Here is a 25,000-nt window from a genome sequence, read left to right as displayed (position 1 = left end):
CTCCTAAAATAAGAGCCCTATGGCTTCATTCTCCTAGGAAAACAAAGCCACAGGGCTCCTCTATTAGGAGGTTTACTACTTACTCTGAGTTAACTTAACTGGGTTAGTCACTAAACCACGTACTTGAAACCCCCCCCCCAGCTTAACAGTGAATCGATTGGTTGGTTAGTTGGCTGGTGATTTAGACTGATTGGAAATTGGTCAGTTGCTAAGTAGAATGAATGGGTTGCCACTTTGACTTGGCGACTGCTGTGTTGCTGTTGGTAAGTCAGATCGGGCGGACCCTGTTTCTCCCAGCTTCAACTTTTTTTATGTGGTCAACTTTGCCACATAGTCTCAACAGCATCAAAAAAATCCCACCCCAACTGATGTTATCAACTCCAACTTTTGATTTGTCTTTACCAGTAACTTATACCAAAGCATTTTGAATTCATAAAGTAATTCATTATTTGTAAGGTCACTTGCTCTTCACAGGATACTATGGGTTAATTAATATTTCTAGCAACCTCCTGCACCAGTTTAAGGGCAGAAGAGTTTTGTAATTCCATTTAGGGCAACAAAGAGAGCAGAGAGAGTTTGTTTTAGTTACTCACTAACTGCCATGTTCAGACCACAGGCCCAGTGCACCGCAACACTCAGAGTGCCACAGAGAGACAGCCCCTCTTTATCTAAACCAAGAGAGAGACAAAAAGAGAAAGTGTCAGACAGTAAGAGACAGAGGCAGACAGAGAAAAAGACAGAGAGTCAGAGAGACAGGGAGAGAGACAGAGATTCTAGATTGTTTTATACGATAAGGATATGTTATTGTTATCACACTGTTATACTAATAAAGTTTTATTAATTGAACTGAAATGGAGACAGAGAGGGAGAATGAGAGAAAAGGAGAGATGAGGCAAGCCTGAAAAAAGGAACAGTATGTGTGGAGGAAAAGAGGAAAAGACTAACTAGATCTCAGACACTGAAGATGAGGCTGTTGGCTCATTCTGAGTTTGACACAGGCACTGGTCAGAGTCAATAAGTCTGGAGGAACTGTTTCAATATCTGAGAGATTAAACACACACACACACACACACACACACACACACGCATACACACACACACACGCGCACGCACACACACACACACGATTAGATGTGCTCATGCACAAACTCTACTGTAAATGGCACGGTATGCAGGCATGCATAAACAAACACTCGCATGCATTCATATGCACACATATATCCACACACACATATACACACACATATACACAGGTCATGCACAGACATATATACTGGGAATAACACGCACTCTCCCCTTTGAGTTTGTTGATGTCATCTCTCCACTCGTCAAGCTCATACAAAGAGGGCAAATAGAGTGTGTGACTCTGTAAGGGAAAAACAGAGAGAGAGCAAGAGAGAGAGAGACAGAGAGCATGAAAGGGAGATTGGGGAGAAAATAAAAATATCTGTCAGGTTTATGTCTGTCATGTTCTGTCAGGTTTATGTCTGTCATGTTCTGGGTTAGTAGGTGAAAAAAGGGAAAAAGGTGCTTCGTCTCTGTATTTAGTGCACAGTAGCATCCTGGCGGATCTGTGCTCCGACTACATATGAACAACATGAGCAATTTCTCACTCTCTAACCAACTACATCTGTAAAGACATTATATACTTTATACTCCAGTGCATTGCTATCTTTAACTGTCCTTACTTGTAACATTTGGCACGGTCAGTCATAGGCCATTGTTTTTTTTTTTCTTTATTTCTGATTTATGGTGGGGTAGCTGACTGAATGTGTGTCGGACCAACTCCGCCGCAGGCTTTTTTAAACATCGCTGCGGTAGGGGCTAAATGTCCACAAACAGGTGAAAGACTGTGCTTAACTCACTGGCCTTAACTATAGTATTCGCCCTGACATATACTCATCATTGCCAGTGTGTGTGTGTGGTGGCTGTCAAAACGATGTCAGAAACTTCCAAGTGGCGTGGGAAATGGCAGCGGAAAACGAGTTTGCCGCCAATAGTATTAACATGTACAACCACCCGTGGCCTCATTTACAAGAGACGTTTGGATAAAGTGCCCACTTTGTCTTTAAGTGCCTTCAGAAATTCGCCATTGAATCCAAAGAGGATCATGTTTGTATTTGACTCAAACAAATGTGTTAGTTTAGTTTATTAGGGTTTTGGTAACAGATCATTTGCACTGTTACTAGAGACATGCTCTTGTTGTCTTTACTTAAGTATAATATCTGAACACTTTTATCATCCCTGCTCATGCTGTTAGGCTTAATTCAGTGTATTTGCATGTGTGTGTGTGTGTGTATGTGTGTGTGAGAGAGAGAGAGACAAAGAGAGAGAGAGAATGACAGAGACACACCTTGCAGCTAGGGCTCTGAAACTCTAACATGAGGGAAGAAGTGTGTGTGAGGAGCCAAAGCTCAAGTTCCTCCAGCTTCTTCCGTCCCCGTTCCACAGCCCAAGACCCCAGTCCCTTACACGCTCTCTAACACACACACACAGACACATATACACATACACACACACACACACACACACGCACACACACACACACACACACACACCATACACATACATACACGCACGCACACACACACACACACACACACATACACACGCACACACACACACACACACACACACACACACACACACACACACACACACACACACACACACTGAGTGGTGGTACAAAAATACACAAAGAAGGAAAAGTAGACCCATGGGCCTTACAGACGTCACTGACTGAAATTCAAACGCCTTCAAGGACTTTTTCCAACACCAACTTTCCATTTGCATGGACTCCTCATAATAGAAGTATTTCAGCTAAGTGATCATTTATGTAGTAATACTTGTCATAATTGCAAATTCCTAGTCACATTTGTATTTTGAATGAACAGAGAATGACATATAGCACATTACAGTATTCTTGTTGTCTTCTTGTTTTGGGGGGGGGTTGAGAATAAAGTTGTAATATTTGAGAAAAAAGTAACAATATAACAAGAATACAGGTGTAATGTTTCAAGAATAAAGTCATAATATTATGGGAAAATAACTCGAGAAAAATTGCTTTTCCACAAAAGAGGCCAATTTTCCAGATAATCCAGTACTAAAATTTCAAAAATCTGAATTCAAGCACTTTATGCACTTAAAGGAATCCTGTAGACATTGATCGGTATAAACCCCTCAGGTGTTTAAGTACACACACACACACACACAAACACACACACAGAGCTCTTACCCCTTGTAGTCGAAGCTCATGTCTGAGGTGGAACATTTTGGCCTTCATGTTGCTGATCCGTTGCTGGAGATCTGCAGGATGTTTTTGTTCCGTGGACCAGTGAAGCCTCAAACCAGCCAAAGGCATGTACCAACAGAACCTGTACTGGACATTCTTCCTATAGCGCACACACACACACACACACACACACACGCAAAAGCACGCACACCGATGTGCACACAGACACACACACACACACGCATGCACGCAAAAGCACGCACACCAATATGGACACAGACACGTATACACGCACGCAAAAGCACGTACACCAGTATGCACACACACACACACACACGCAAAAGCACGCACACCAATATGCACACAGACACGTATACACACACAAATACATGCAGAAATGCACATAAAAACAGCAAAACATATAAGATGATTCAGAACTATAAATTAAAGGATACATATACTGAGGTATAGACTCAGAAGATTGGGTTTTTACACAAGATGCAGATGTAGCTTTTTTGAGTGGTGGAGATCGCTGTCACTCACCCAGTAAACCCGCCTTTCAGTTTGACACACAACAGTATGTCAGTATACAGGAAGAGATGTCGCAGGCTCCTTTCTCCTTCACACACTTCCACCACAAAGCCGTCACGAATCAGCTGACGTCTCTGTGAAGATTCACACACACACAAACACACACACCCACAAACGCTCGATTAGATGCGCTCATGCACAGACTCTACCGAAAATGACATAATTTACATGCATGCATAAACAAACACATGTGCAGACATATACACATATACACAAAAAATACACGCATACACACACACACACACACACTCTAAAAAAGACTGATGAAGTGTGAAGGTGTGTGTGAGAATACGAGGAACACTTTGTTCTCCTTAAATTAACATCTGTCCTGCACTGCTGCAGTGATGCGTGAAACTGTGGATGTGTGTGTTTGCGTGTCAGTGTGAGTGTGAGTGTGAGTGTGAGTGTGAGTGTGAATTTCCACGTGAAATTATGTGTGTGAGAGCCTGTGCATGTCTGTGCATGTGGTATGTGTGTAGGCCTACATGAGAGTTCTTGGTTGTTTTGTGTGTGGCCTCGTGCGCATGTATGTGCAGGTGAGTGTGAACCTGAGTGTGAATATGTGAGAGAATACGTTTGTATATGTGCACATTTTGACTCACCCCTCCTCTGCTGACTGTGACGGCTTTCTTGCACTGTGGCCTTTCATTGACACCTGATAAGAAACCGCTGGAGATTCTTAGTGCCTCCTGAAGCAGAGCATGGTCCTGATGATCAGGAGGGGTGTGTCTCAGCAGGTCCTTCACAGAGAGAAGAGAAGAGAAGAGAAGAGAAGAGAAGAGAAGAGAAGAGAAGAGAAGAGAAGAGAAGAGAAGAGAAGAGAAGAGAAGAGAAGAGAGGCAGTTTAGAGTACAAGAGAAAAGGTGAGAGAGGGGGACGAGATTAGAGTAAACGGTGAGTGGGACAGAGCGACGAAGAATCCAGTCCTAACGATAAGAATCATTCACAAAGAGTCACTTCGGCTAAGAGTAAATTAAACTAACAGACAGTCTCTTTTGACTGGATATAACTCAACTACAAAGAAGGACACCTTAGAACAGGAGAGAGAGACTGGCTGACTAATGAACCAATGAGAACAAGATAAACTTAGACAAATATATCTTACGTGAAGTACAAGAGTGGTCTTGGTCACACGATCGAGAGGCTTATACAGAAGCCCTGGAGGGGGAAAACACACAGGTTAATATGAGATTATTTGTTTTTTTTTATTGTAAAATGTTATGTATTGCTTTGCAATGTGTTCCAATGCTGTTCTAAATTTACCCTCAAACGTGTATGTAGTCCTGGAGTTGTCCGGCCCCCTGCATGACATCATACTCTTAAAGAGAAAAACAAGGCGGAGATTAGCTGACAGGACTCCCGAGAGAGGGAACGTGAAAGGAAATGCTAGAGAGAGAAAGAAGCAAAAGGGAGCAGGAAAGGGGTGGAGGAGAGGACAGGTCTCAGTTTAAGAGAAGAGGCCAGAGAGGAGAGGCCAGAGAGGAGAGGTCTGAGAGAGAGAGAGAGAGAGAGAGAGAGATGAGTTTAGACGTCTCACTCCTGCCAGGGTTCTGAAGCGCTGGTCCGACTGCATGCACTTGCGCACAATGTCAACGGCGTTCTCATAATTGTCGATAAAACCTCGGTATACTCCCAAATGATTGACCTGAGGATCACATGAACGGAGCGTAACCGCATGGCACACACCAAACAAGGCACACATTTAACTCTGCACAATCTGACTGACTAAACAATAATATTTCAAGGCTTGGCAAGTTAATTCCATACATGGATTTTTATAATTACTTATAATAATACACTGATAAAGTATTTTAATAAAGCATGGACTGTCAATGACAACTACTGAATAGTGATGGTTGGGAGAGTATCTGCGAGAAAATATACAATTAGCTTGTAATTATTGGAATACTCACAACTTTAAGGAACAGATCTCCCACACACAACTGGTGAGCTCCCTGATGCAGCTGCACGGCTGGGCCCTCCTTTGTTTCCATGTCTTGATGGGTCTCCTGGTCAAGATCTGTGACTGGCCCCAGTCTGGCTTTCAGGCTGGTGTAGAAATCTTTGTGAAGGTCTCTGAGCTCAGGCACCTGGTAGAACACTGTCTGAAGCTGCTGATTGGACAGCACGGGCTGAGAGGTGCCTGCAGCTGCCTTCAGAGCCTTCATGGGCTGCAGGAGGAGAGAGAGAGAGAGGGAGAGAGAGTGAGTGAGAGAGTGAGTGAGTGAGAGAGAGAGAGAGAGAGAGGGAGAGAGAGAGAGAGAAAGAGAGAAAGAGAGGGGGAGAGGGAAAGAGAGTGAGGGGGGAGAGTGAGAGCAAGAGAGAGTGAGTGAGTGAGAGAGAGAGAGGGAGAGAGAGCGAGAAAGAGAGAGAGAGAGCGAGAAAGAGAGAGAGAGGGGGAGAAGGAGAGAGAGAGAGAGAGAGAGAGAGAGAGAGAGAGAGCAGGGGAGAATGAGAGCAAGAGAGAGTGAGTGAGTGAGAGAGAGAGAGTAGGGGAGAGAGAGAGAGTGGGAGAAAGAGAGAGGGAAGTGGAAGTTGTACCCATATAACTAAGAGGAGAGATAAGAAAGAATACAGATTTGCAGAGGAAGTTTGGAGAGTTTGGAGAGAGAAAACAAGAAACTCTGCCAGCATAGCAGACACTGGCTGTGTCCAAAATGGCATACTACATACTACTCGCATACTAATTTTGACGTAAAAGTAGTAAGTAGTATGCAGTACGTGAAAAATAAAAATTTTGCAGTACACGAGTTACCCGGATGATGCACTACTCTGGCGAAAATTGCAGTATACAACCGGAGCTCACTTCATCAGGTACTGCATCCCATGAAGCAACGCGGTGATTTCCAACTGTCAAATAATTTTAAAAACATGGCGGACAGCGACAGAACCAGCTTCAACTTCAACTGCAGCTGAATGTAAATGTATCAGTTGCATATTTTGGTGTAATAAGTCTTCATACGCTTTCTTATAGGGCTACTTTTGATACATATTTGTGATAGTTGTGTGTTGTTCGATTTTAACAGAACAGATAGCCCAACCAATAACAAACGTGTAGTACACTGCACGAAAGTTCTCATAATTGCGTACCATACTGTATACTAGCATGTGGAGTAGTGTGCAGTACGCAGTGTATACTAGGCTAGTATGCAGTATGCAGTACCCTAGTATGCTATTTCGGACACAGCCACTGTTTCTATCTCTATTCCTATTCAGTATCTATACTGATCTCATAACAGTGACAGCTACGTAGGTGACTACTTAAGTTAGAGGGAGTTAGAGGAGAACCCTGTTCTGAATGGTCTGGGTCGCGTTTTCTTGATGTTTTGCCAATGCATCGACAAAGTGGACAAAATAACTGACACACCACATGAAGAACAAATCAAACTTTGAAGAAACCCAAGCAAAACTGCTATGGTGGCCACAGAGGAGAGGTTATATTTAGCAATTTACCAACATTTATCAATTACAAAACAGTTCTGACAATCAACACTTTAAATGATGTCAGTTTGTCAGGGAGTAAAAAAAGCTTGAACACCACATGCCAGATAATAAAAATTATATCCAAAGAGAGGAAAAATGATGGTAAAGCTGAGCTCACAGATAGAAATAGACACACACACCACAAATGCTTATTACCACAACAGTAAGCCTAGAGGCCCAGCACAGAATTGAAACTACAGTAGTGTGACTAAGACTAAATAAAAACCGTGTCATGAGCAATGGAAATCTGGTGAGTCTGGTCATTTCTAACCATGGCCGACGCACAAAAATACAAAAGTACAATAACAAGATGAGTCATCTGTTATTACTTTCTTAAATACATACGGGTTTATGCTTCGACAAAAACCAAAGGGTGCCCTCAACATGCATTGCCTGTTACTGTCTACTAAATATGGTGGCAGATCGCTATGGTATGGTGAACATGTCTGGAAAATCACCGATAACAGTGGGTTAGAACTATGAAGCCATTCAAGACAATGAGGTGTAAGCTACCACAGTGGAAATGCAGTTTGCTCCACATATTCACATATTTCAAGACAATACCCCTGGACCCCCCCCCCCCCCCCCCCCGCCCCCTCACCAACACACACACACACACACAAAAACCTTTGTTAATGACCACTGGAGGCTTCCCTTTTTGAAGAATGGTCTAATATCTCATTAGACAGACTTCCATATTTGAGTAATTGTATTCTGCGAAGGATTAAAGCTGTCCTGATGGCAAAAGGAAGCAAAACTTCTTATTAGTTACAAAAATATTCATATACCCTTATTCATATAACATTACACAGAGGGAAACAGAACAGCTCTTTACCCTAGCTCTAGTGAGAAACCAACCACACGGACACACATTTAGTTCTCACTTAGTTCTCTCCTGCTGTACAACAGGAACGTGAGAGTCACATGTGCACGAACACACACACACACACACACACACACACACACACACAAACACCAGCACAACATGTACTACATATCACCCATACAGTACATACTAACACCCCTCTCAGATGAGTCGATGCCGCTATGGTCTCTCACAGTAAACCATCGTCCATGCTTCACATGCAGAAGCAGCAGAGAAAACAGTAACTTTTGTTTGGCTCACATTACTGCCAACCTGCATCTGTTATGGTCTGCAAAACAGTCATAATTTACATTTACATCTATTCATTTTACAGATGCTGTTATCCAAAGCGCCTTCCAATACAGGCAGATTACAAAGCCGAGCACACAGCCACTGAGAAGCTGATTGTTTCATAGCGTAAGTGCCACCGCTAAGTTCATTATCAGTCTAGATACATACGCAAGTAAGTTAAAGGAAAATAACAGAGTGAGCTACAAGTGGATCAAAGAGCCTCTGTGATGTAAACTATCGCGTGCCGAGTGTCGGAGTTAAGTGTTAGATTGATCTATGCTGTCAAAAGAGTCAGTCTTCAGAGGTCAGTACAGGCAGAGCTTTATGCCAAAAGAAAGAAAGTGCATGTAGAGCACCTCATAGATAAGCAGTATATTAGAAGATGCACCAGAGGCCTTGTGACAGCCCGTGGCCTAGAGGTTAGAGAATCGAACTCATGACCAAAGGGTTGCCAGTTCAATACCCAGGACTGGTAGGAAAGATCCATGCAAGGCACCTGACCCCCAACTGCTCCCCAGGTGCAGGTGTGCTGCCCACTGCTCCTGTGCTTGATATGTGTGTGTGTGTGTGTTCACTCCTGGTGTGTAAAGATGGGTTAAACTGACTGTTCACTGTGTTTGTGTGCAGTCACAGGATTCTATACTTCTATATTCTTGTAATGGAGGTCTTGTCATAAGCAGTTATGTGTCACTTCATATGTGTTTTCATATAAGCACATAAGTGCAATGTGGTTCATATAAGCACATAAGTGTATTTGCCGAAATATTCACTGGCAGAGTACAAAGCCTGTAATAAAATATCACATAATGTCTGTGATTAAAAAAAAGACAAGAATGCTTATGAAACACAGTGGTGCAGTTTAACGGTTTAATTCCTCTTTTTGGAAGTGGAATAGTATTACTCAGTGTCAATTAAAAGTTATGTTTGGGATTGGATTTTGCACAACTTCCTAAAATGCCCACCGCCCCCCTTCCCTTCTCTTGCCTTAGTTAAATTCCTTATTGCAGCAAAAGCAAGGCAGGAGAAGGAAGCAGGCTTAGTGAGAAAGGGGAAAAAAAACAAAACAAAACAAAACAAAAAACAGAAGTTAGGGTTGCACACTGCTCAACAGGGAACCGTACCCAGTGGTTTCTTCGTTTAATAAGAATGTACCATGTGATTTTTAGCTTTATGTGAAATTACTTAAAATAAAAATAACCTACCACTGATGTAAGTTCCTCTTCACAGGGTAATGCTCTACTTTCAACATACATGGGAAAATAATGCACACATTATTTCATTCTTGTGTCAAGTTGAACAGAACCTAGACATTTTAATCATGGACAGTTAAAAAAAAAAAAGAGAACACACACACACACACACACACACACACACACAATATGCTTCATGATAAAGATACCCATGTTGTAATCACTTTGACACAAGCATGACATAATGTATGTACTATTTTGTAATGTTTTTAGGTACTGGCTCAGAATACTGCTACACATACATCCTTCATGTATGTATGTATGTTTCATATGCTGTATGTCTGCATATATGAACGTATGTGTGTATGTATAAGGTATGTGTATATATCTTTTTATTCACTGCAATATTTCTGCTTGAGATTAATAATTATACTAAATTTTGATTTGAAATATATTGAAGGTATTAACATACACATGACAGAACCATGTTATTGTTTGTGTACAAAAGCAATGCCACAACAGAACAACTGCCTCAAACTGTCAACTCCTTCTTGGGTCTTCAGTGTTAAGACACGTCAGAATTTGTGTGTGTGTGTGTGTGTGTGTGTGTGTGTGTGTGCACGCAAGTGCGTGTGTGTGTGTGTTGTGTGTGTACTTTGATGACTAAACTAGTTACTGAAAATCACCTGATCGCGTAATTAAGAAGAGGCGTGCTGCAACATCGGTCAGTGTAAGGTGATAAAAAAAAGATATGATAGTTTACGTTTATGAACCAGCAGTCAGTCAGTGGCATGAAAACACACACACACGCGCGCGCGCGCGCACCTACATTTATACACACACACCTACACCAATGGCGGCTGGTGAGCTGGAAACAGGAGGGGAACAAACCTCCCCATTAAATCTATCATTAGTTTCAACCCGTTCCCGTTAATCCGCCTTGATTAACAATTAAACTAACGATTCGCAGAATAATTGACACCAATTCCGTAAATAGAGTACATGATTACCAATATCATTTCGTGATAATATTTCTTCTCTTTACTGAACTGCGTTGCATTTGTTATACCAACATGTTTGTGGATACGTGCACATTTGTGGATATTTGTACTTTTAGGTCAGGGAATATTAATGCCAAATGCGCTGGTCTGATTTGCAAGATTCTGCGGTTTGACTGCTCGCGGAACACCGTGGATTGTCTGGAGTTTGTGTGCTATAGCGAAAGCTACAGCGTAAAGTTGTTTAACAAGGATGGCAATAATCTGAATACGTATTGAAAAACTAATTCCTCAATGGGTTTTACCTTGCAGCTTTGTTGTGTTACGAAATTCAGATTTAAAAAAACGGAAGTTATTAAAATCGATCTCAGTTTCCGAGAATAAAGTTTTAGGTTGGGAAAAACCAAATCTTTTGTCTGTACAATGCATCAGCGTTGAGTGCAATGCACAATAAAGTTTAGCACTCAGGCCTGAAACTTGTTTGCAAAAACAGTAACTATATCATAAAACAACTTTGGTAATCATTTACTCTATTTATGCGACTGGTGTTAATTATTCTGCGAACCGTTAGTTTTATTGCTAATCAACAATTAACGGGAACAGGTTGAAATCGATGATAGATTTAAAAGGGAGGTTTGTCTCCAGCTCATCAGCCGCCACAGACCTACACACACAGCGAGAGAGAGAGAGAGAGAGAGAGAGAGAGAGTGTGTGTGTGTGTGTGTGTGTGTGTGTGCGTCTTGTGCTATGTCTCCGCTGTTACCCAAAACTGGTAGCGAATAGAGGTGCATGCGTATTTCTGTGCGTGTGTGAATGTATACGAATGTGCGCGTGCTCACAGTAAGCAGTATCTCCAGCTCGTTCAGGTAAACCTCTTCACTGCTCAGAATGTCTTTGAGGACCACGAGTTTCCTCTGCTCCATGTCCTTGGGTGTCCGGCTCGTCTACAAAATAGCGATGTAACATTACAACACTGAGTATGAATCACTGCAGTACACATGCTCTCCGAGGAAATAACCTCACCACTGAATTTAGTAGTCATATCGATAAAAAACAAGACTCTGTTGTAGGCTACTGTATGTCCAACGGCCACTGTTCGCAGTAAGCCCACTCTGTTTTAACATGTAGCATGTAGTGCAGAGTGCCTCACAGAGTACAGGGCGTGAAATCAAATGTCCTCTTAAGATAAATACGTTTCATCTTATCTTACAACTAATGCAGAATGGTCATCTCATTTCCCCGCTAGATATTCCTCTTATGAGGATACAGTCCAATATTAAGTTAGGCTACTTGCGGGTGTGCTGTGCTGTGTGAAGTAAAGTTAACCTGATTATTCTTCCTTTTTATTCTTCATCGGAGACTCATTGGTCACTTCTATTACAAATTACAAAGTTTTTTAAGAAAAGTGGAAGCTTAACAAATTGTGTCCCAACCGTTTTTTTTTTTATCATTATTCTTTTTTACGAGCAGGCAGTGTATGGTTGGGCAAATATGGGGGGGGGGGGGGGGGGGGGGGTATCGATTCATGTGATGACTCACCGGTGTGTTTGGTAATGCTGGGGACTCTGTTTGCAGCGGACTCTGAGCGAAGTCCTGCCCCTCTTCGGAAAACACGTCTACCATCAAATCAGGACTCACGTCGACATCTTCACCCACTAAACCCCAAATATTCAGATTTCTCAAAAAATTCCTCCTCACGTATTCTTAACGAGCATTCTTAACTCGTTAGTTGAACCAGAGTTTTTGTTTGCTCGTATATGTCAAAAATACAAGGTAGTGTCTTATCTTTTAATATGACCAGATATTACATTTTGAGTTGTGTTCGGTTATACCTTCTCTTAATAAATTCTCATTACATTTAGCTCTACATGAGAGATACTCCCAACACATAACACACATAGTCAAGCACACACAGGCAGGCACACGACACACACACACACTCGCTCGCTCACACGTTCAGTAATGGACAAGAGCTTGAATGGCATACCCGAGAAGCCGAGGGATTCAAGATAACTCCGCATTTCTTCATACAGATCCATAGTGGCAGGGCTACTAGCGAGAAATCTCTCTCTCTCTTTCCTTCTCTGTCTCTCTGTCTCTCTGTCTCTGTCTCTCTCTCTCTCTCTCTCTATCCTCTCTCTCTTCTGTCTAAGAGAAACTGTTTCGGTCGAGAGCTGTTCACAAAGAGAGCTCGTGGTCTTCCTGTTTCAGTGACAATGTGACAAAAGATAGCGTGAGGTCAAAACTGCGGGAGGCTTGCAAGAGTCTGTTCCACGGGGTTCTTTTGATGTAATTGATTGTTGCCTGTTCCGGATGCAACACAGACGAAGTTACCAGCAATGAAACAGCACAGCTATATTAATGAAACTAGACACGAATAAAGCTGGACAGCCGTTTAGAATAAATGCTCGACAGAGAGATCAAATCTGGATTTATGTCGTTCACCTTGCAGTGGGTAAATACATTAATACATAAATATATGGTAACCAAAAGTCACATCGGTGACCCAAACCAGACAGATTTAGCTGAATGCTGGATGATGCGTTATGGTTTGGTTTCCAGTAAGCACCTTGGACAGCACAGGAAAGGCACGGCACATTCACAGTTACCGCAACACTTTGACGCTTTGGAGCACAGTAACAAAACTTTAACAGCTACGTAGATTTAGCACTTTATAATTAACGACCTTTATAATCTTTATTTTCACTCTTTCCTTAATGTTTCTTTCTGCAGCTCCTCTGTTTGTGTGTAGAATGTCGATTATTGAAACGTCGCACTGATACTTCGAGGTGACAAGTAAGAGACAAAAAAAGAGTGGGGCAGTTCATCTGAAGTTTGTTCGTTTAATTTGGCTCAGATAAATCAATTTAAGTATGAAAGTTACAAAAACGTTATACAGTTTCGTCTTCCATTTGCAGATTTGTTTCACAACCTCGTTCAAATAATCCCTTTTTAGATTTATTAGACTACATCGTAATAACATTTTATTTCGGCTGGGCCGAATGTTCAGAGTAAACAACATCCTGATCACTGTTCTCATTTCTCGACAGTAATTAAAAGAGGCGAGTGTTCCGTCTTTGAAATAGTTTGCATAACAGTGCCACCCATCGTTGTAAATTGGCATTTCACGATCCGTTTCAAGACATCCTCAAAACCTTATTCCGATCGATGTGTTGAAGCCTGTTTGACAATATCCTGGGCCTCACTGACTGAAAAATATTCATTTCATCCTGCAATTTATCTGAATGATCTGATTTCGAAATGAGTGTTATCATAAACGGTGATGTCTTATGTGCATTTTCCTGTCAGTTCTGATGGGATCTGGTAATGCTCATAGATTATCCCAGGACAACAACTGTTTCGATGTTTCAGAGGCCTCTTTCTCCTTGGCACTGGATCATGTACAGGCTGTGGTTCTTTCCCTTGGGATGGTCATCAGTTTCCTTTTCCAGTCTCTGCACCTCTTCCATGGCCCAATGGAGGATTCCTCCAGTATACCTTATTACTGGTGGGCTGTAGCTGTTAAACTCTTGGATTGTGTTCTATCCATTGAGCTTGGACTTCAGGATTTGCTTCAGTCTATTATACTATTATATTAAATACTATTATTATTCTTGTTGGTGTTGTTGTTGTTATTTTATTATCATTGTATGGTATTAAATGTCATCTCATTCTCTTGACTGTGTCATATGGGTAGGACACTGCGGATGGCAAGGGGACATGCTCTGACTTATCCAATCTGGTATCTTCTGGACACTGCTCCACTGTGGACCACACCATCTGCGAAAACAATCTCATGCGCCTTTTAAGGCTGCTGCAAGAGCCTCATCCCTGATGCAGCCAAGTAAAGCCACCACTCATTTCAGCATGCCTCTAATGCACTCCACAGCTGATCCTGCGCTTCTCCTGTGTCTGTAGGTTGGCCCAACTGGGTAGCCCCCTGTCACATGGTAAGAATGAGTGTTCAAGTAGTGAGGTAAGTCTGGTTCACTGATGAAAGGCTGTGCTGTCAGAGCCCGTCCCAAACACAAGTCAACCATCACAAAGCTGGGCCATGTGTCAGCACCCGCTCATGCATCAAGGCAATTTCCTGTTCTGCAAAAGTAATGTAGGACCCTACCGCTGTGACAAATGAATCAAAGTGTACTGTATCATACAGAGAATGCAAATGAGTTACGCTTGATCGAGTGGTTACATCTTGCCACTCTACTTAGTTCTTCAGATCAGTTACCTTTATATAGCCTCCTTTCACTTTAGACAGGGCCACAAAGCAGCTTTACAGGCTTGTGGACCCCATTAGGGAAACCCATGGCACCGGTGACATGGTAACACTCCATTTAGATGCACTGGGTACAGTAATTAGACTATGATAACAGTCAAGGAGAAAGAAAAAAGGATGGGAGAAATGACAGAAAATGTGGGAGAAATTAACTGGCACATAGGGAATTTGTTGTGTAAGATGAAAAAGAAATGAAGATATGAGTTTCTGAGTATGTCAGTGATCGGAGTGGGAGGCAGTCCTTTTGCAAGTCCTTGGGCTTGGGGGCACAATATAGGTGACATGCCACGGGCCAACAGGTGGGCAGAAAGACTGACAAGATGACTAGGCTACAAGGTCAGTGAGCTGCATTCAGGACCCTACCTGACAATCATAACTGTAGATGGACAAACTGTACCTGGGGTGTCACTTATCTTTCATGAATGACTGAGACAAGGGGGAAATGTGTGGACGGGAAAGGAGTTGCAGTGTTTGGATGTTGTTTTTTGGAGCCCGTGTACGGAAGCATGGTTCTAAAATGTCATCAGTACTTTAATTACATGACAAATGGGATTTGACTGGTATTCAAACAGTAGTTACTTTCAACTTAGTAAGTTCAGTATGTAGAAGCAGGCGTGCACCTAAAAAGTATATGAAATGCCGTATAGGCTATCCAAGAAACCGGCATCTCTGTGGAACATGTAACTATGGCGTCATTACATATGCTGGTATGACGGAGTGTGCGTTTTTTTCAGTTGGTTCTATTTGCCTATTGTTAAACAATTCAAGTTTTAAAAAATCCGTCTACATTCTCTCTTTTTCTTTGAATAGGGGAAAGCAAGGAGAATGGCGGATGATTCGGGGTGCACTACCATTTATTTGTCACGCGAATTGCGACAGTCCAGCGACATTTCTCTCGGTGTTGAAAATGGAGCGAGAATTTCTGAGACAAAACTCTCCAGTTCATCTCACAGGTAAATTAACGCAGACTCATACGTCTACTTTCCAGATCGTCTGAAAAGACTTATTTGTAAATCAATTTCTTTGACTCTAAAACAAGCCTTTGGCACATGTTAAAAGAGCTGATACTGGTTGTGAACTTTTGTATAAATAAATCAATTAATCATATTTTAGACTTGTCATATGTAGAATTCGTTCTGCCTCTTTCTCTTTCCCTTCCTCCAAATCGCAAGGTTCGGCTCGTCGCAGCGATCCCATCATCGCAGCCTTTCCGTTCGTCGCTCTTTCGCCTCGACAGATCTGCTACACAACGCACACCCGAGAGGTAAGTAATGAAGCAAGTCCAAATTCAGCGTGTTCAGAGTTTGTTGAATTTTGTCGGCCTCACTCGTGCATTGCTATTCGGACTCAGCTGATTAACCGCGTTAATGATCAACTGTTAGTTAAGCGCGAAATGAACACGGGTTTTCCCAGTTGTCAGGTGCGAGGTTTTATGGTATTGAGCTTGTCTGTCGCCTTCTGCTAAGACGAGCAACAAATTTAAACGGAAGGTTTTGAGGAATTCAGAACTTTTATATTTGTCAAAATTGACGTGAGAAAACGCACTAAACAAATTATCCATCGAATCCTCTTTGAGTTCTGTAATCAAATATGATAGTGACAGGTAGCTTATGAAATACCAGCAGATGTTACGTAGTAATATATCTATTATTTGTTACTTTATACTTAATGGATTTAGCTGCGTTTTTAAGACCTCTCTCCTTTAATCTTATAGCCCTACGCCTTTTCTGTCTATATCAGTCCTTACTGTGTTAAACAGTCTTGTCTGCAGTTAAAGATAAAATAGAAACAGAATATACATATTGAAGCAGTATTTCCAACTGAAAGCATATGGATTTCATTAATGTCTAAATTTTCTGAATAACACAAAACTTTAAAAACATAGCGGTGGTCATTCGTTCAAAGTAACGGGACAATAAATGAGAAGGGTCGGAGGGGGGCGCACCTGCTGTGTAATTCTATTCTTCTACTACGAGCAACGTTTCCCTAGACACCGGAGGAGGGCGCTAATGTAGGGTTCCATTGCGCTCTCTATTATCTCCTTTATCGAAGAAAACTGATTACCCCTAAATAAACATTAAAGGACACTTTAGTCATTAAGAATGGTCTCATATAGCGTGATAAGCGGGGGAGAACTAGGCTACTTTACGTGATGACTAATCTCTGCTGCTTCTGTGACGTCCCCTTATGGCGCGTGTCCATCGTTTTGTTCCGGGGTTAGGAGCTTTGGTTAGTAGGTTGTTTTAAATTTCGTTTTTAGACAGGAGTGGATAGCTTTTCGTGAGTGAGGGGATTTTTTTTATTTTATTTATAGTGTTGATGGAATTATTGGTATCTTTGTAGCGAAAATTCAGATGAGAAAGTCAGTGGAAAACAAACTACGGCGACCAAGAGCGAGTTTCGTTTATCTGGAAGCCATTTAGGAGTTGAATGTTTCATGAACAGTTTACCTTATTTTCCATATTGACCTTGATACATGGCTTCCTTGCAGTACATTTTTTAATCAGCCTAGTCTGTCAGTATTTAAACAAACAACGCGTTTTATTGTACAGCCTCTATTTTTAATATAATTAATATGTTTACTAATTGCACATATCTTAGTTGCAGAGTCTCATCAGGCTGAATTCATTTTCATGTAGTTCCAATGTAGTTTTAATTTGGCATGTTCTGGACTGGTGTCAATTCGGAGTCCAACTGAGGAATTCAACTTCAGTAACTGAACTGGAATTAACTACTCAGTTCTGAATTAGCCATTGTGGATTGAGAGAACAATATTAATTATTAATTACCCAGAGAGAAATGTAACTATATGAGAGAGAATGCTGAGTTCCCCTTTATATAGAGGAAGGTTTGTAAGGAACAGTAAGAAAGTAATGTACTTTGTAATTTGTGTCATGTGGCATTGTGTGATGCAGTGTTGGAAAAATAAAGCAATTAAAGCAGTAAATGGTTGAAGGGACAGGTGGGTAGACCACAGCTACAGAACTGAAGAGTACATAGTTTGGTCTTTTACTGCAACCCAACACAAGACACACCTTATTCAACAGATAAAGGTCATAAAGAGCCTCAGGACCTAAGGTTAGACTGTGTTGCATTAGGACTGTGAACACAATTGTGCGAGACTGCAGCCGCCCCGGGGGAGAGCTGCCCAGAGACAAGGAGTGACGTCTTTGAAATCTGATTATAATGCCAATTTAGCCTGATAAATGTTAGAAAAGGAGGGCGAGAGAGAGAGAGAGAATGAGAGAAGCAGTGAGAGTGTGTCTCAGAAAGCGTGGTTCTAATCTGAGAAGGTCAGCAAGATTCATCACGCTCATACAAACCCAAAAAATTAGGGCAAATTCGGTCTGACCGAGGAACGTCTTTCGCAATTTATATCAAATCTGACACATTGTTTGTTTCTTATAGCACCGTATGCATGGATTCAACACTATTCCAAGTAAAACAAGGCAGGATAGGAAAGAAAGCAATCAAATGAATGGTGCCTGTATGTATTAACACTAATCTTGACTGTTTTAAGCAGTCTTGGCAGCAGATAAAGATCAAATATAAAAAGATTATATACATACATACATATATTTATATATATATATATATATTTATGGCTTATGGATTTTCTTATCTCCACAGTCTGAAAAACATGATTCTTAAAGAAATATATCAATGGTTTTTTCTCTATAATGACCAGGAAGATAAACAGAAGGGTAAATTCAAGAAGGCCTGAGTTCTGTCATTTTGATTAAGCACATCATTTGTCCTTTACAGCATTCTTAACATCAAATTGGCTCAAAGTGCAATGAGGCAGGACAAAAAAATAGCAAATGAATGACCACCTGCATGTTTGAGTAACATCAAAGGAAAAAAAAAAGAAGCAAACAAAGGTTGAAAAGAGAACAATTTGAGTATTGTCAGTTCATTTCCATTTCACCTTAAATTGACAGAAATGAGTATATCCTCTCCTGTGCCCATGTCCCAAACTTTTTTTACTGTTATTTATTTATTTAATTTTTTGTCTACACATGGGCTTAAAATCCTTTCACTGCTTGTGACAACAGGTTTCCATTGGTCACCATTCTATTTATAAGACACTCCTTTTCATAATCCTGCTTAAATGTGTCTTTGGAAGAAAGACACATATAAATGTCACACATGTATGTGCTTGCTCACACATGCCCTTTATTGTTCAAGGGTTTTTTTCTATCCAACATCCAACGACCCACCACTGAATAGCTTTGTAGGATCAAACAAGCTGCTCTAACCCATCTAAGATGGGGTATTAACTCCTTGGACCCCAGTCCCAACCCATGTCTATTTTTGTTTTGTCTCTCTAATTGTGACCAATTTCACTTTTTTAATGTGAGAAATAGCTTTGACCTTGAAACCAGCAGCCTTGGTACTTTTATCAGAAGAATCAATCTCATCTCATAACTCCGCCCCTTTTCCCAGCCCGCATTTTTTCTCTTAGACTTTGGAAAACACAACTGTACTACAGTTGCAAAGCTACTCAGGGGATTTATGACTTTTAAGCGTGTGAATTCTTTGCTTTCCACAGAGCCAAACCTTTGTTAATGACGGGGTTATTAATGACCTTCTCATGTTTGCTTAAGCTGTTCTTCCAAATTCTCAATACATTCCAGTCCATGCCCTCCACTGCTATGCATGCAGTGCTTTACAAAACGAAACTTCTGCGAAAGATCTGAAAGCAGACAAGCAACAACCATTTTCACCTCGACATGAACAAATTCAAAGCCATCCTTGGCACCCTGCATTGAAGGCATCATCTTAAACAGTGACCCTAAACCCCTCTGTCTTTCCTGTAAAGCCCTGGAGTCAAAACCCATTCAACCAAGTCAGTTTGAGGTTTGCGTCATCTCTGAGCGCCCACACACCCTATCAGATCAGTCACTGCCAAAACCTTGGCAATGCTCAGAAGCTGTACCCTGTTGCATAACAGGGTGCACTCAGAAGCATAGCACATTCTCATCCCTTTCACTTGAAGGTTTTCCCCTTCTTTCAGCACGCACCTGTATCTCCGTGTTGATGTATACCATATCATATCCAGCCCATTATATGGACACGCCCACAATGTCTTACAATGTCATGACATTTTTAGGCCTACGTGTACCTCCGTGTTGATATATACCATATCATATCCAGCCCATTATATGGACACATCCACAATGTCTTACAATGTCATGACATCTTTAGGCCTATCTGTTCCTTAAGTCTTTTTTTATGGACTAAGGTGTGCTATACTGCTATTGTAGTGTTAAGCTTATTCCTATGGTAACCAATGATTTTGCATGCAGACCAATTTCAGAAGATAATGTCATGATTGATCTCTATAACTTTAGGGTTACAAAAATCTACTGCTTTATGTTGTCTCAAAGTGGATCATTAAGTTAATGATTTACCAAGGGAGTTGGTGTAGATTACCTGTATATTGCGGTGCTTTGTCCATGAGCAGATGGTAACTGGGTTGACGGGAAAAGTTATTCAAGGACAAATAAGCTGGAGATTTTTTCCATGACATGCCTGTATTAAAGGTTAACTTTGTTCAGTATCCAATTTTCAACCACATAGATAGCCTGTATGACTTTTTTTCCAGTGTGGAAGAGCAACCTGAGACTGTGAAATGTTGTCATTAAATGAATAATAATGGTAATAAATGCGAGGAACAATTCCAGGAACGACTGAGTTATGAGCGTTCACTGTCTATGTAATGTTAAAAAAAAATGTAGGCAAATACTCATTCCATCAAACCACTGAAATCGTACTACTCGGGTGGAAATGAATGCAAGTTAGGACTATTTTATGATCATCTTAACCACTCAGCCAAATAAGTGATGCACCCTTGGGTTACTGGTACTGTTTCAACACACTGAGTCTTAGAAGAGCTTTAATGCTTTAATAGCTTGAGAGAGCAGAGGGGCAATTAGGGATGAGGGTGTTAGTTCAAGTATGCACTCACTGTTCACTCCATCAGAAACACCTACCTTGGATCTACACTCACTGGCCCTAAAGGTAGACTGCGTGGGCGATACAATTACGGACTGTAGCCTATATGTTGCCATGCATGCTTTTTTGTCAGCTGCCCTCTACCCTGTTCATCAATGGTCAGTTTCTAACCATGGGACCACTGTTGACTGGATATTATGTGGTTGGCAGGTCATTCTCCACACAGCAGTGACACAGCATGGTAGTGGCATGGTAAAGGGTGTCGTGTTGGTATGAATGTATCAGTATGAATGTATTTTTACACACGTCAGTGTCACTGCTGGATTGAGAGTCGTCTGCCACCTAAAAACGTCCAGTCAACAGTGGTCCTGTGATCAAAAACTGATCACTGACGAAGGGCTAGAGGATAGATAACACACACCGTCTATGGTAATAGATGGGTCATAGTCTCTTAACTGTATAACAACAAGGTGTATTGACAAGGTCAGTGTTTCTAGTAAAGTGGCTGGTGACTGTACATTTGACCCAGGACTGTTGCGAGGAGCTTAAAGAACCGCAGCAGCAACTGGACTCCAGTTGCTGAAAAGCATCTTCATCTTCATGAATGCAGTCATGAGCGCTTTCCATAAACAGAACTAGGATAAAACTGACCCTGGCATTGCTAACAACCCCTCACAAAGCTGTTCTTGTGATTTTTTTTCCTGTCTCCTGTTCCACTGACTGGAGTCGAACTCTAAATTGTGACATTCCTCGTTAATTGTTCACTCATGTGGTTCTTATTGTGGTTAGGGTCCTTTGATGAACAGCATCGGACACAGTGCAAGCCACCCAGCGCCACAGATATCTGCCCCAAAAGCAAAGAAAGTAGCAAACTCTCCCTGGACAACATATCGCTACCTGCTGGTGGGGAGGGGAAGAGCAAGGAGGAGATAAAGACACCAGAACCCGAGGAGGAGGAGAAATGGGAGGACGCCAGCGAAAACAGGGCTTCGTTTGATGAGGGGTCATCGGAATCCTTTGGTTCGTTAGATGAGGAAGAGGCAGAAGAAGAGGAGGAAGTAAGGAGTACACCCTCGACAGTACTGCAGAAGGAGCTGGATGGAGGTCACATGGATGACTCGGCCAAATACAAGCAGGTTAGCTCAAATGGCATAGACCTTTGTCAACCCTGATTAAGTTTAGTCAGCAGACTGGGCTTAAACTTTCAGTTGTTAGTGGTGGATGTATTATCACTCACCTTTCAGTTAACCTGAATTCACTTGAAACTGAGCTCATTTTAGTTCATTCACCCCAGTTCAGTATCAGATATGCTCCTCTCTGGGTACCCATCTCTGTGGTAATTAAGTAGGGAATCTGCTGTTCAAAGACTATTTGCTTGAAATTGTTAATATTGAGAAATTGTAAATTTACTTTAAATTTGACGGTTTGTGACATTTGAAAATATGTTTTTGGATAATAATTCCCAAGGTTTTGAAAAAGCACTTGGAGGTTTATTGAGTATGAGACTGTTAAGACAGGACAGTCGTGTGTATTGCTGTTTTAATGCACTCAGAACAGGAACTAGAAAAAAAAAAGTAAAGAAAAAAATTTCCTGTGGCTATTCGGTGGAAACTTTACATCTTCATCACCCGCCTAAACACCCACAAACGCCTGTCGTTTCCTTAGTGAAATGTATTAATACATCAGTACTTCACAGCAAATTATAATAAGTAACATGGTCTGGTGCATTGCTCCTATATTAATATTACACTGTACACCTATTTTTGGTGCAGGAGTTTCACAGTTTGCCGAAGCAACTGGTTCCATCTGAGATCACCCATTGTCTTTTTCAGCTTGAGGTAAGTGCACACTGGAAACACATGGAAACATCTTCATTTTGCTTATTTTCAGAGCCTAGAGGAGGCAAATGATCTTTTTTTAAATATGTTAGCATTCTTACATTATTTAGAGGTGCAACATCACAATGCTGCAGGAGAAAATACGGCCCATGCTCTGTCCACATTCATAGACCGATGTCCCAACCGTTGTCTAAGCTGAGTAGAACAAGGACCAGCACGAGACTTGACGAGAGAAATGATATGAACGTAATTGTATTAAGTTACAAAAGAAAGTGCTATGCATAGGGCAATATGGACAGCGGTCATCATGTCAAGTGATAAAATGAACGGAATTCAAGCTATAGGTAATAGGAGATTTGTGGGGTGATGAGGGAGGATGCCATCCCCCTTGTTAGCGAAATGACCAAAATGCATCCCCCATGTTAACCTGCCATCCCCCTATATACTCTATAGAGTAGTGTCAGTGGCCATCGGGCCATCCCCCCGTTAAAAAATAATGAATCACCTACTGGCTATAGGATAATACAAAAATCAACACACAACATACTACCATGTGTTAATTAAAACGAGCAGCATCACAAAATCTAAACAAATTATTCTGATCTGAGACAAAACAAATCAACACACAACAAAGTATAGGAGATCTCAGCAGAGTGGCCTACTTGCTCAATACCAGGATGTCCAAGGCTTGGGTCATCAAGTTTTAATACAGACATTTCATTCTCCTGTTTGGCTACCTGTAACAGGGTAACTGAACAGCTAAAGCCTGCAGCAACTTAATATGACTCGTCAATATGGAACAATATGGACATTTCCATCGCAATGTACAGCCATCAGTTTTGATTTTTTTCACTGGGATGTCACATGTGTAACAAATACATGTATCATCATCAAATCACAACTATTTCAGTTCAGATAACAATTACCTGAATGACACTCCGAAGGGGCCTTGTGCTCTTATGATATATAGGCCTATTGTGTGCTTGAATGTATGCAAATGAATGGTCAGCGGTGTGGTGGGGCGACTTGTTAGCGAAATACAGCCTACGTGATGCATGGAGTGTTCAAAGCTTAACCACAACTGCAACCACATCTCCAGCAACGACACTAGTGCTGCTGTCTTGTTTTCATCCATCATAGCCAAATGAAGTGGAACGTTGTTCCGTCTATGTGTCAGTCAGTGATTTTGTGTTATTCTGAGTAAATAAAGACGACAGAGGCTCCCACAAAAACTGCACAACTAGTAGGCTATTCTACTTCACCAACTGCGACAGCAATATACAAAATGCCATTAGGGGTAGAGGGTCACACCATGTAAGAAGTGAAAACTACTTGAATTCAAAACAGCACTTTTAGTGAAGCATGATAGTATACTGTACAAACTACGCAAATCAATGAAGGTTCAACGGACATTTTTAGCAACAGGCGCAGTGAAAATTATAAAGCAGTGTTGGTCAAAGCATCTGACAGAACTGAGAGGGGACAGAGCAATGTTACAGGCGTAAACGGAGAGCTTTTTGTCTTTCTTTTTGTTGTGGGATGTCGTGCAGGAGGAGTGCAGAGGGGTGGAACAAGAGAGCGAGAGTGTGAAATGGAAAATGGAGCTTATTCACTGTAGTGTTCAGGCCTTGCAGGTAAAGTCAGAAAGTGTGTGTGTGTGTGTGTGTGTGTGTGTGTGTGTGTGTGTGTGTGTGTGTGTGTGTGTGTGTGAGTGAGAGAGAGAGAGAGAGAGAGAGAGAAAGGTGATAAAGTAACTTCTAAGAACGTGATAAAACAATGACAATGAAAAGAATAGAGAGAAAACAGTTTGATTTTTAAGTGAAAATCTGAGAGCAGAAAGTGAAGCCATATTCTTCACTGGTCTGTATGTAAGGTTTCATAAACTGACATGACCTAGACTCACAGTTAGGTCATGTGTCAGTCCATTGCTTTGTCTGTGAAGAGGTTTCACAAGACATGCACTCTGATGTGCTATTTCCCATTTTTGTAACCAGCTGCTGGTTGACTGACCTTTACACATTTGTAACTGTGCAGAAGTCTTATCAGCATGTCAGAGTATTTCATCAAGACTTTTGCACATTTGTAACTGTGCAGAAGTTTTATCAGCATGTCAGAGTATTTCATCAAGACTTTTGCACATTTGTAACTGTGCAGAAGTCTTATCAGCATGTCAGTATTTCATCAACAGCTTAACTCCAAACAGAAGATTACTGTGTGAAATCTCCCCAAAAAGGGTCTCTGTTTCCAAACTACCCCTATCAGTATCAGTTTCGCT

At 41.4% G+C, this 25,000-nt stretch overlaps 2 protein-coding genes across 2 annotated transcripts in view; one reads left to right on the top strand and one right to left on the bottom strand.

Annotated features, from left to right (window-relative positions):
* The window catches only part of LOC115816167 (active breakpoint cluster region-related protein), a 15,463-nt gene extending 3,163 nt beyond the window's left edge, over nt 1-12,300 (bottom strand). The window contains exons 1-13 of the mRNA XM_030779136.1: nt 12,190-12,300; nt 11,490-11,594; nt 5,737-5,994; nt 5,361-5,468; nt 5,087-5,141; nt 4,929-4,981; nt 4,426-4,563; nt 3,776-3,897; nt 3,236-3,392; nt 2,354-2,479; nt 1,291-1,366; nt 946-1,041; nt 594-668 (exon numbers count right to left, since the gene is read on the bottom strand). Coding sequence (XP_030634996.1) covers nt 594-668; nt 946-1,041; nt 1,291-1,366; nt 2,354-2,479; nt 3,236-3,392; nt 3,776-3,897; nt 4,426-4,563; nt 4,929-4,981; nt 5,087-5,141; nt 5,361-5,468; nt 5,737-5,994; nt 11,490-11,594; nt 12,190-12,273 — 1,453 coding nt within the window. The 5' untranslated portion in view covers nt 12,274-12,300. The remainder of the gene's footprint in view (nt 1-593; nt 669-945; nt 1,042-1,290; nt 1,367-2,353; nt 2,480-3,235; nt 3,393-3,775; nt 3,898-4,425; nt 4,564-4,928; nt 4,982-5,086; nt 5,142-5,360; nt 5,469-5,736; nt 5,995-11,489; nt 11,595-12,189) is intronic.
* Nucleotides 12,301-14,078: 1,778 nt separating this feature from the next.
* LOC115816166 (uncharacterized) overlaps nt 14,079-25,000 on the top strand; it is a 14,804-nt gene continuing 3,882 nt past the window's right edge. Inside the window, exons 1-5 of the mRNA XM_030779135.1 lie at nt 14,079-14,158; nt 14,569-14,600; nt 21,677-22,023; nt 22,660-22,725; nt 24,276-24,359. Coding sequence (XP_030634995.1) covers nt 14,079-14,158; nt 14,569-14,600; nt 21,677-22,023; nt 22,660-22,725; nt 24,276-24,359 — 609 coding nt within the window. The remainder of the gene's footprint in view (nt 14,159-14,568; nt 14,601-21,676; nt 22,024-22,659; nt 22,726-24,275; nt 24,360-25,000) is intronic.

The sequence above is a fragment of the Chanos chanos genome, chromosome 7 (genome assembly GCF_902362185.1).
Source record: "Chanos chanos chromosome 7, fChaCha1.1, whole genome shotgun sequence".
Lineage (NCBI taxonomy): Eukaryota > Metazoa > Chordata > Actinopteri > Gonorynchiformes > Chanidae > Chanos > Chanos chanos.
The sequence above is the reverse complement of the archived record's forward strand: the minus strand, read 5'-3'. Positions and strand labels throughout refer to the sequence as shown.